Raw genomic sequence first — 12060 nt, 5'->3', positions numbered from 1 at the left:
CCTGGATAGTTGATCTTAGATAGAGAGACGTATGGAGCAGACCTGAATCCATCCTGCAGCCTGAAGTACGACCCCTGCAAACCCACAGACTGTTGAAGGAGAAAAAGAAAAATATTTGGTGTCCTAAGCTACTTAGATATTGAGGGTGTTTGTTACTCATTATTTTCACAGGAATAGCTGACTGATACAAATTCTTTTCTGTCATCTATAAGTCTAATCATATGACATCTTTCTCCCTAGATCTAACTATATGGTGAATTATAGGAATGAATTTACCAATATTGAAGCATCATTGTTTGGGTATAAATCCCCCTTGATTATGACACCTTCTTTAAACTTGTTCTGTTTATTTAGAATTTTTCCACTGCTACTTATGAGTGAGACTGATTTATACGTGTGTGTGTGTGTGCGTGTTCGCAATCATTACCAGGTTTGAGTGTCAAAGTAATACTTGTTTCATAAAGATCACTTGAGAGTTTTCTTTTTCTGCTACAATTTAAATGGTATTAGGGTTATCTGGTCTTTGAAGTTTTGATAAAATTCCACTGTAAAGTCATTTGGGTCTAGTTTTTATAGTTAGTTCTTTGATAACTTTTTCTCTTTCCACTATAGAAGTTTGTCTATTTGTGTTTTCTATGATTAGCAAAGTTAATTTTGGTAAATTGTATTTTCCTAGGAAATAATCTAATTCATCTAGGTTTTCCGTTTAACTTGTACTGAGTTGTGCAAAATATTATAAGTTGCTTCTGATTTGTAAAACTTCCTCATGTCCTTGGTTATCTCCTTGTTTTTATTTCTTATTTGTGCTTTCTACCCTTCTTCCTTTATTGGGTTAGCTAGTGGTTTATCTGTGGTGCTGATTTTTTTTTAACAAAGAACCAGCATTTTGATTTATTAATTTCTACTATTTTTTCTGTTCCCTATTACTTTTAACTTTATTATTTCCTTCCCTGTGCTTTCTTTTGCTTTACTTTGTTGCTCTTTTCTCATTTTTAAGATGGCAGCTCAATATCCTTATTTTCATTCTTTCATTGTTGCTGCAAGAATTTAAGGCTATGGATTTTCTGTGATCACTGGTTTAACTGTACTCTATTGAGTTTGTTTTCATTAGAACTATTTTTTAGAAATTCTGCCATTAAAAAATTTCCCCTTTCATCCCAAGAGTTGTTTAATAGAGAATTTTTAGATTTCCAATGAGATTTCTAGCTTTAAGAGCAGAGGGGCCAGGCATAGAAATAAGGCACTTGCTCCACTTCAGGTTTCCAGAACTTTTAGTTTTGAATGAAGTTGAAAATTTTGATTATTAGCTTTTAGGTTTTTTCCAGTACAAAGGGACTATTTGTTTATTATCTACAAGTGATCAGAATAGCTATGGGACTTACCAAGTTGTAATGCAAGGGCAAGAAAGCATAAATTCATGGAGAAAATGAATGGAGAATGGTAAACAACAATAAAATTGATTTGTGATTGCATCTAAGCTTTCATTAGCTTTTACATCAGCTTCGTGAACATTAGAAAAAGTTTGCTCTCACTCAGTGGAAGTGGCCTACAGAGCCCTGCATAGTTGGAGGAGTTCTGGCTGAATATCAACCTCCACTTGACTCCTGTTTCCTTGACTGGGAACTTTAGCTCAGCCAGGGGCTGTATGTTTGATCCAGAAGGTCTTAGATTGCTGTCTACTAAGTCCAGCACATTAATTAAAAAGATTACATGTATTAATTGCTAGGCAACTGTAGGGAATCAAATAAGAAATGCAATTGACACCACCAAACTCTCATTACATTTGAGATATAAGATTTATTCACACCGACAAAAATAATCACAACAAAATATAAACTAATTTAAAAAACAAAAGATCATAGTGACATGAAATTTTATATTCTCTAAGTGTGTAAAAGGATTTTTGCTTTCACATAAACTTCTTTTCATAAAAGGCTAGCAAACATTAAAATGCAGTGATGGTTTGCATTTCCTATATGGAAAGAACATAGGCTAGACCCTGAAGCTTTTAGTTTACAAGGGTGTTACCATGAAGTCACACACTAAACTAACGATCAAAACCATGATCTGTTTCCAGATCCACACACACATACATTCACCAACTAAGCAGAGAAATAAGCATTTCATATTCTGTCCCACTCTGCTATAATGTATTTTTTCTTTTTACTAAAAGCAAAGTAGGAAACAGTATTTTTCTCCTTTTAATTGACCTCAGAAGAGGCACTATCCAATTCATGAGAAACACGAAATTTCAGGTGTTTGTCTTCTTCACTCTTAAGGTCTGGGACTAGCTTGTCTTCGCGGCTATGGAATTCTTGGCTGTGGAATTCATGGCTGACTTTGGAATTATTCTGACTCTCAGTCACATCGGAATGCTCACTGCTCTCAGCCTCGGCCTTCAGCTTGAATTCTTTGGAACGCTCGTGGCTGTGGGTTTCCATACTGCGGTCATCCGGCTGACTCGTCTCCTGACTGTCCTTCCCACGGCTGTCCCAGTCAGAAGCCCTGTGGAGGCGCTGGGCAACCAGGATGGCCTTGGGTGCATCACCCACCTCCTCGCTCTCCATGTGTGACGTGACGTCCTCCTCTGTGGCATCTGGATACTGAATCACAGCACAAACGGGAGAAGAATTCAATAAACAGCCAGAGATGGGAACACTGTAATTTTCTTCTGCTTTTTAACTTTCAGGCCAATGTATTCTCTAAAAATGTCTAAATTTGGCTGAAGCAAAAAAATAATACTAGCATGTTACTTTTTTCAAACCAAGTCCTTTCATTACGTCATCTCCTTTAGTTTAATAGGTACATCAATTTTGTATGAGAGGAAACCCATGAGGAAGGTCTCATTATCTGTTTTACATAAAGGGAAAATGAAGCAAAAGTTAAAAGTAAAGGGACTGGTACGTGGCAGGGCTATGTGCTAAATCCAGATCCTTTTTTAATTTAAAAAAACGAATAGAGGGCTTCCCCAGAGGTGCAGTGGTGAAGAGTCCGCCTGCCAGTACAGGGGACACGGGTTCGAGCCCTGGGCAGGGAAGATCCCACATGCTGTGAAGCAACTAAGCCCGTGCGCCACAACTACTGAGCCTGCACCCTAGAGCCCGCGAGCCACAACTACTGAGCCCCTGCGCCACAACTACTGAAGCCCACGTGCCTAGAGCCCATGCTCCTCAACAAGAGAAGCCACTGCAATGAGAAGCCTGCACACCGCAATGAAGAGTAGCCCCTGCTCGCCGCAACTAGAGAAAGCCTATGCGCAGCAACAAAGACCTGACATAGCGAAAAATTAGTAAGTTAAAAAAAAATAGAAAAGCAAATAGAATAAATGCTTTATAACCAGGATTTGGAAAAATAGCATTGTGATTGAGAGACAAAATTAGGGAGAAATTATGTGGACTTTAATACAAAAACCAATAAGTGGGAAAAGATTTTGTATTCAATGATCATAAAGTAATAATACTTGCTGAATGAATGAACAAATGAGCATGCAGACCCTTGTTCCCTAGAATTGGGCTCTACTCATAACCATCTCATGTGTCTTGTTCAAGGATTTACCTGGACGTCAGATCTGCTGAACTTCTTAGATTTCGACCTCAGTCCATAAGCCACACTATCACCTCGGCCTTCGTGTATGTCTCCGGTCGGGACAGGTGGAGTGAAAACGGAGGTTGCTGGAACATCAGTGGGAAAATCAGTGACCACTTCATCAGATTCATCAGAATGGTGAGACTCGTCGGAATGGTCAGGGTCACTGGAGTCATTTTCGTCAGTGTCCTGGCTGTCTCCATCCTCTTCATCATCCACAGAGTCTGTGTGCTCAGGGCTTTCATTGGACTTACTCGGGAGGGTCTAAAAATCAAGATGGCCGGAAAAATTGTTGTAAGGGTTTTTATTTTCCGTTAGGCTTTATGGTGCCTTAGTCTTTTACTATCTTTATTTAGTTTAAGAATCTTTTTTTTTAAGTCTTTATTGAATTTGTTACAATATTGCTTCTGTTCTATGTTTTGGTGTTTTGGCCATGAGGCACGTGGGACCCCAGCTCCCTGACCAGGGATCGAACCCGTACCCCCTGCGTTGGAAGGTGAAGTCTTAACCACCAGACTGCCAGGGAAGTCCCAGTTTCAGAATCTTTGTATTCACAACAAAGCACTCAATGGCTTTTAAGAGCTAAAGTGAGCATCTTCCAATTTCCCTTTTAACACAAGGATAAATGGAATCCTATTCTGAGGCATTTTTCTTGCTTTTTCATAAACATTATTTTCAAGCCAAATGTATGAGTTATAAATTTATATCGATAACATGTTTTTCCTTGTTCATTTTAGACACTATTTAATTTACCAAGTTCAATAATGCAGTAAATACAGATACATAATTGTGAGATTGTTTTTTTCTATGATAATTCTCAGGAGATCAGAGCATCCATGTATTAATGCTCACCCCCAAACCTAAAACTCCTCCCTATTAGCCTGGATAATCAAAAGGCCACTTTGTTATCCATGTGTATAAACTGCAGCTCAATTAACCAGTTAATGTCTATTACACTTCTGATTGCAAATATATTGGGTCATTTATCTAACTTTCCTTATTAGAAATTCTTAGCATCTTCAAATAGAATCTTAAGGAAAACAAATTTAAGTTAGCCCTTTGCTTAGCAAATATAGTAATAACTCCAATAAAAAGAATAGTTATTAAATAAACCATTATGTTAGCAGCAGAAATGTTCCTGGAGTCAAAGTCTTGGCTTTGGTAGGCATTATTAATTAGATGCTTACCAGATATTAGATGACAGCAACAAAATACCTTAAATAAACTGCAAGAGGCTTAGTATTTCAAACAACAGACATTAGTAAACATTTCCTGCCCCACTAAACTTATTTGAAACCTGGTATTTCTGACATTTAGTAAATACTTGTGTTTATTGTGAGCAAGTTTTAGACAGGAAAATTCTTTTTTTTTTTTTTTTTTTTTATGGTTGGCTGAGCTCATGTTAGGAAGGGAGGGTGGGTCTCAAGATGGTGGGTCTCAAGGTTTTGAGAAGAAAATCCCTAGTTCCTATTGTTCCCTTGGATGGTGGTGGCAGAGTCACTCAGAGAAATGAGACAAATATGAATCGGGCTACCAGGAGCCCATCCCATAATATTTCTCCCATACCCGCACCTCCACTCCACTAAGTAAAGGCTCTACTTCCACCATCCCTGACCTAGAGCCCACCATACTGTTGGCCCAGTATAATCAGGTCTGCAGAAAGTTCAAGGCTTTGGGTAGGGATGTGATGCGCCCCTGGAATTTCAGGCCAGTGGATAGACAGGGCATTTACTGGAGAATTTTAATGGAATTTTGCCAGAATTGAACCCAGGCAGTGTCACTGGGAGAAAGAGTTGCTCCCTTAGTCCTTCCAAGACATGATGGACCTTGGATTCAAAGTGGAACCTCACCTCTTGCTTGTTGTCACCAGTTTCCTCAGAGGACACAGTATTCTGAAGAAGGAAGGGTACAAATCAGTGTACATCATACTCTCTTAACTTTTTTATTCGAAAGTTAGCCTTTTCCATACAAAGCAGGTCTTATTTTTTAGCCTCATTGGTGGATGGCTTAAGCGGGAAGACAACATGACAGATCAAATGGTGTCCTAAGTTCACGTTTACCAACAGGCAGGAAAGATCCATTTGACAAGCCCAAATGGCCTGCTTGGTGGCTCTTTTTTGTGGTGGTTGTTCTTTAGTTGTGAGAATTTTAATATTTAGAGTTAATTAAAATTAAAAATACCTGTGGTGCTAGGAAAGTCTGCTTCTGAGATGGGTCAGGCTGTAGCCATGTGGCTACAGCATCTGGATATTTGTTGTAAAGCTACAAAACAGAGTTGCGTATTTGTCATTATTAAGAAAAAGAAACAGGGATCTAAGTAATAAGCTGAAAAAACAACTATACTTCCCCGATCTTGATGGATAAGCATAATATGCATTATTCAGTCAACTGGAGCCTTAGCTATATCTTTCATAATTTATTCTTTCTGGTAGAGTCATTTAACAAACCCTTACATAGCACTTATTGTGAGGCAGGCACACTTTCAAAGTAACTTACAAATACTAATTCATTTAAACCTAGGATAGGTATCATTATTATTACTCCCATTTTACAGATCAGGAGAAACTCAGCCACAATGAAGTTAAGTGGTAGTAAGTGGCAGAGCCAGGGTTCAAATCCAGCGGCTCTTCACATTGATGATACACTGTGCTTTTCTGTTCCATGTTTGTTAGCTGAAATTCCTCTCAGATGAAACACAACTAAAGCAGAGGTGCCCTTAATTTGTGTTGATCTTCCTTGTTTCCTGTCTGTGTGGAACAAGGAGAAACTCTCTAAGGCTGTGCTGTCCAGTATGCCATTCTCTAGCCATGAAACACGTGGCTATTCAAATTTAAGTTAATTAAAAAAAATTTAGTTCCTCAGTTGCACTAGCTACATTTCCAGTGTTCAATAGTCACATGTGTCTAGTGGCTACCTTAGTGGGCAGTGCAGAAATATAATATCAACACCATTGCATAAAAGTTCTGTTGCTTTAAGGTGCCAAAGACCTGAATGGAATGGCCTTTCGCTTAGCCAAGTCATTTATCTGGAAAATGATAATAATATGCTAATGCAGAGGAGTGGAAATTGCTCTGAATAAGTGTCATCTGGTAGGCTATACGGCCCAGGGCAACCACTTCACATCTCTGTCATGGAGAAAAGTTACCCTGAGGGTTCCAAGAATTCCTTCACAGCCACAAAGGAGGAAAAGAGCAGGAAGGAAACCAGTCAGTAGCACTTTGGGTTTCCCCATGGTTGGCTCTAACCAGAGGAGCTTCATATTGGGCTTCTATGACAGTTTTTTCCTGAAAGAATGTGTTCCTTGACTAAAAAATGTGAAAACTACTAGTCTAGATGAGTTCAAAGTTTCCCTTTTTTTTCTTTAAAATATATATATTTATATAAATATTATACAGATAAATGTTATGATTGATTACATTTAATATACATATTTATTCTGATGATACCTTTAATACAGGCTTTATCTGTATTTATAAGATAAATTTATAATTTTTAAAAAGTAATATGAAGAGCAAATAGATAAGAAAAACAAACTAAAATCTACCCAGTAATCATATCACTCATAGATAACCAGTGTTCATCTTCAGGGGTGTCTCTTTATAGACTTTCCATATTTCCTACTAGCTCTAGATTTCTAGGATTCTAGAAGGTTGAGCTCTTCACTTATCTCCTAAATAACATTTAACCACTTATACTGCCATGGCTTCATGTGCCATATTTTATTCTATTAAAAAGGCACTAATTCTTGCCTCAGAAAGTGTGATCAGGGGCTTCCCTGGTGGCGCGGTGGTTGGGAGTCCGCCTGCCGATGCAGGGGACACGGGTTCGTGCCCTAGTCCGGGAGGATCCCACATGCCGCAGAGCGGCTGGGCCTGTGAGCCATGGCCCCTGAGCCTGCGCATCTGGAGCCTGTGCTCCGCAACGGGAGAGACCACAACAGTGAGAGGCCCGCGTACCGCAAAAAAAAAAAAATGTGTGATCACTATTTTCTCTGGAAATGTTAATTTTCTGGCTTATTGTTGTGATTCAATACTTGTGCTCTTAAATCACTTGGAAAACAGACCCACTTACTTATACCCACTTGCACACCCAAACACAAGCAGCAATACTTCTCCTAACATCTTCATTAAGCAATCTAACTGCAGTGACCCCAGGCAGCTCTATGTTGGCCTTTATTCTGTTTATCTGGAATTGAACTGTGTGCCTTTTTGTCCAAGCTCCTTGGGACAATGCCCGTTTGTTGTTTGGCTGGCATGCTTTCACCCTGTGGAGGGGCAGGTACATCTATGGTGCTGGTCGAATAATTATAATAAAAGAATTTGATTTGGTCTTATGTTTGGCTAGAAAAATGTGATCTAAAGTCATCTGATAAGCACAATAGATACAAACGGCATAAACAGACTTTCTTTTTATAATGGGCTTCTTAGCAAATATCTTAGGAGGTATTGTGAATATTATGGTTATGCCAACTCTCCAATATGTGTGGTGAATTTTAAACTTATCTTGCCACTAAGTAAAGCAAAAGATGGAATTTTTTACTTCTAGAACAGTATGTTGACGCATGGAAACAAAAAGTCACACAACTTCATAGAACTCATTTTACATAAATGATAGGCCTAGAGCATCATTTTATTATATTAAAAAATCTAGTTTGGTTTTAAGAGACTATATTAATTAAAAGCCGTTCTGTGCTTGGTACTAGCCTAGAACCATAGCAGGCACTCAATAAATACTTATAAGTTATTTTGTTTGACTATGAAAATAAGTAAAATTGCCATACATTTGTAGCACAAAGTTGCAAAAATAATTTAACTATATGATAAACCTAAAAGATGCTCACCTGCTTTTCCTCAGAGCTGCCAGAATCAGTCTGTTTAACCTTTGAAACAGAGAAGGTGAAGAAAGATTACAGTGTGAACGTGTTCCTAGCACCTTGAAACACACAATTCATTTATTTTGAGGAATTTTCTTTAAGATTCAGCTGTACTCACTGGAAGGGCGGAGGCGATGCCCAAGAGGCAGAAGCAAATCACTGCAATTCTCATCATAATGAATGTTCCTGCAAAATATTTTGTAAGAAATATTTGATCGTTTCCTAGGTTAAAACAGTGATGCTTTTTTAGGCTACCACATTACAAAATCGTCACAAATAAATATATATTTTCTGTAGAAATACTCTCTACTTCTTAGAGGAAAATTTTCTTCTTAATATTATGATCTTTTGAGTTAGTATTTGTAATGCCACCCCCTCTATTCTCCATCTCTTCCTATTAGGCAAGGAGAGAGGAATTTTACAAGTCTATATTTACTCAACTTTAAAATTTAGAGTTTCAGAGATTATGCCGTTGCTACCTCATGTCACCAGCCATCTAAACCTAAAAACAGATCAACAGTAATTGAGTTCAAATAATAAGCTGGAATGGGAATATTTATTTTTCAGAGAAGAAAAACACAAAGAGAGAGAAAATAAAGCTGTGAAAGAAAATTGCTTTCTCCATTTTCCAGCATGCATTTCAAATGTGATTTTCAACTTAAATTATTTAAAAGGTGTTACTTAGGTGAAATGAAGCTATCTCTAAAGTTAGTAATTTAAGTAAGGTATTCTAGAAATTTGAAACGAAAAAGAAAAACACTGAAAACAGTCAACAGCTTTCCTATTTGTAAGTCTAAATAGTGTCATACAGGTATTTTGGATAAATTTTAACAGCTAAATACAGAGGTGAAAATATTCAGAAAGGTTTTTTCCTTGAAAACAGGGTAAGTCAAATCATTAAATAATTAGCATTATCATTTGTTTACATTAGCACTAAAAATCATTTCCTCTTAAATGTCTCCACCATCATGTATCCATTTAAAATGAAGTAGATATAATCATTCCAAAGGGGCATAGACATTTCCTTTTTTTTCTGATGGCAAGAAGCAGTTTCAGTTCTTTTGAGGATGGCTTGGCAATATTTTTAAGTTTTGTATTCGACTGTCTTTCAAAATAGCCGGCCACCTTTCCCGCAGGAGATCTGCCCTGGATCTGGCATGCTTATTCCAAAGACTAGGACCGTTTAAGTCTGATTAACACCTTTTACTGTTAAGCTCTTTTCCTTACAGCTTGACCTTCCCCATGAAATGAAACAGTGCATACACAGGGCAGCAAGCAAGTAGCAAACTGCAGCCTTACCTTGGTCTGCGGCGGCTGAGAAGAGCCCGGTCCCAGGCGGTGCTGATGCTGAGCTCAGTGCTGCACCCTGGCCTCCTCCTCTCCCTGCTGGTGACAACCAGGACCTCTCAGAATTTAAAGGCTGCTCCAGACGTTCTCCACCAACACAGGGGGCGGAGAGATGTGTCATGAGGTTTTTTGCCACTGCCCAACCCACTTGCTCCTACACTTCCCCCTCTGGTTTTGTGGTTACAAAACAAACACATGCACACACACATACACACACACACACAAACTACTCTGCAGTTAAAACATTACTTATGCACAATATCATTAACTAGCTTTTTCGTTTATAGGATTGGCTCTCAGCGTCCTGGAAGGGCATCTAGGGGGTCCCATAAAAAGGGAAGGAAGGAAATGACTAGTTCTTACAAAGACTCTATAATTTCTGAATTAGAATAAAAATATAATCTAAATCAGTCTTAAATAAAAGCAAATAGAATGGATTTTTGTTTCTTTTGGTTTAAATAACAGATGAAGGTAATATATGCAACCAAATTTGCCTCACAATTGTACTTATTTAAGAGCTATCAGGCTATTGTTCAGATACATCCAAAGAATTCAGAAACCCTTCCTCCATCTTCACTTAAGCTCTGTTTTGTGATTGCAAGTGTGTAGCAGCCTGTCATTTAAACAAATGGCATTAGTAACATTAAAATCCACGTTCACGCTCATTAAATTGGATTTACATTGACCTTTCAAGGACGTGGATTTTTGTCGCCCTGTTTGAATTGTTTGGAAGTGATGGATCTGCTAATTGCTATATAAAATAGAAGAAAGGTAATTTATTCTCAGTGCGGCAGAAGGAAAGCAGTTTCTGACTGAGAGCAGGGTTACTGCTGGAAAGTGCTGCTTCAGGAGCCAGAGTGTGGCTTTGAGTTCCACTCTGCCACTGATTAGCTGTGAGACCTTGGGCAAATCACTTAGCCTATGTATACCTGTTTTCATCTGTCAAATGCACAGTTCGTGGGTGTTTCGAGAGGTTTAAGTGAATTAGTATGTGTAGAACTAAAAATACTTGGCACATATATGCAAATACCCTGCCTATTTTAACCAGTGTATGTGTGTTAACTATTATTCAGATTTTTAGGAGGCGCAGGTAGTCATGATTTGTAATACCTTTAAATGGAATAGGTTATTGGAATGAGATCAGATGTAAGATTTTTAAACTGTGTACATCGACAGGATAATTTGCACACCTCTGAAGGGCTGGATCAGATTTCTGAATTGTCTTTTTCTAATTTTTCTCCCAGGATATATAAAGTTGTTTACTTAATAAGAAAATGAAAAAGAAAATTCTATATGAAAAAAAAACTTTACAGGGTATTCAAAAGGTGTTCGAATGAAAAAAAATTACAGTTGAACGTTGAATATTGGAACAGAAATTAGGGGTTGCAGAGCTCTGAGTCCACTTTAAATATTTAATATTGTTTTGAGATTACTTAACCTCTTCATCTACCTTTCTCAGTTGTGAAATGGAGATTGCACTATTAATTTATCTCACACCTCCATTGTAAGAATCATGTGTAAAGTGAGATTAAAGTTAAATGTTCCTATTTATTATTGGTTGTATCTAAGGTGTCAACTCCTATTTACCAAGTGTTGCTTTTTAAAAAAAATAAGTTTATTTATTTATTTTTGGCTGTGTTGGGTCTTTGTTGCTGCGCGTGGGCTTTCTCTAGTTGCGGTGATGGGGGCTACTCTTCCTTGTGGTGCGTGGGCTTCTCATTGCGGTGGCTTCTCTTGTTGTGGAGCACGGGCTTTAGGCGGGCGCGCAGGCTTCAGGAGTTGCAGCATGCAGGCTCAGTAGTTGTGGTGCACGGGTTTAGCTGCTCCGTGGCATGTGGGATCTTCCTGGACCAGGGCTCGAACCCGTGTCCCCTGCATTGGCAGGCGGATTCTTAACCACTGTGCCACCAGGGAAGCCCCCAAGTATTACTTTTAATATAAATACGGTAGAATAATTTTTTGTAGTGTTAACGTAACTAATCCATAGGTTTGTAGACACTTGGTGGGAGGAAATGTATCTCTTTTAAATTGTATGTGTTTCAAACGAATTGATATTGTTGATTTGTGGGTTCTAAGCACACATTTTAATAATTCAGATGGCAGCTATCTCTATAAAATACAAAGCACACGGGTTATAACGTTGCAAAAACAGATTTCTTATTTCTGCTCTTAAAAACTGTTTTTTTCCCTTTAAACACATAACCCACTTAAGTTGTCAGATTGTCAGTGTAGCGGAGGGAAGTTCACATATTCTA

The 12060-nt window shown here is 38.2% G+C and overlaps 1 protein-coding gene across 1 annotated transcript; it reads right to left on the bottom strand.

Moving 5' to 3' along the window:
- Positions 1-1772: 1772 nt before the first annotated feature.
- SPP1 (secreted phosphoprotein 1) lies at positions 1773-9854 on the bottom strand. The gene is made up of 7 exons (XM_081236401.1): positions 9758-9854; positions 8577-8644; positions 8426-8464; positions 5767-5847; positions 5436-5477; positions 3556-3849; positions 1773-2603 (listed from the first exon to the last, which is right to left on the bottom strand). Exons 2-7 carry the CDS (start codon positions 8631-8633, stop codon positions 2202-2204), a joined length of 915 nt encoding a protein of 304 aa, XP_081092527.1. The 5' UTR covers positions 8634-8644; positions 9758-9854; the 3' UTR covers positions 1773-2201.
- Between the last annotated feature and the right edge of the window lie 2206 nt (positions 9855-12060).

The sequence above is a fragment of the Mesoplodon bidens genome, assembly GCF_964165515.1.
Source record: "Mesoplodon bidens genome assembly, chromosome: 1".
Classification (NCBI taxonomy): domain Eukaryota; kingdom Metazoa; phylum Chordata; class Mammalia; order Artiodactyla; family Ziphiidae; genus Mesoplodon; species Mesoplodon bidens.
The sequence above is the reverse complement of the archived record's forward strand: the minus strand, read 5'-3'. Positions and strand labels throughout refer to the sequence as shown.

Coding starts and splice junctions, on each gene's coding strand:
- SPP1 (XM_081236401.1), bottom strand. CDS start 8,633: ATGATGAGAATTGCAGTGATTTGCTTCTGCCTCTTGGGCATCGCCTCC. Junction 5,848..8,425: donor GCAGCTCTGAGGAAAAGCAG/GTGAGCATCTTT, acceptor TCTGTTTTGTAG/CTTTACAACAAATATCCAGA. Junction 3,850..5,435: donor CTGGTGACAACAAGCAAGAG/GTGAGGTTCCAC, acceptor CTTGATTTTTAG/ACCCTCCCGAGTAAGTCCAA.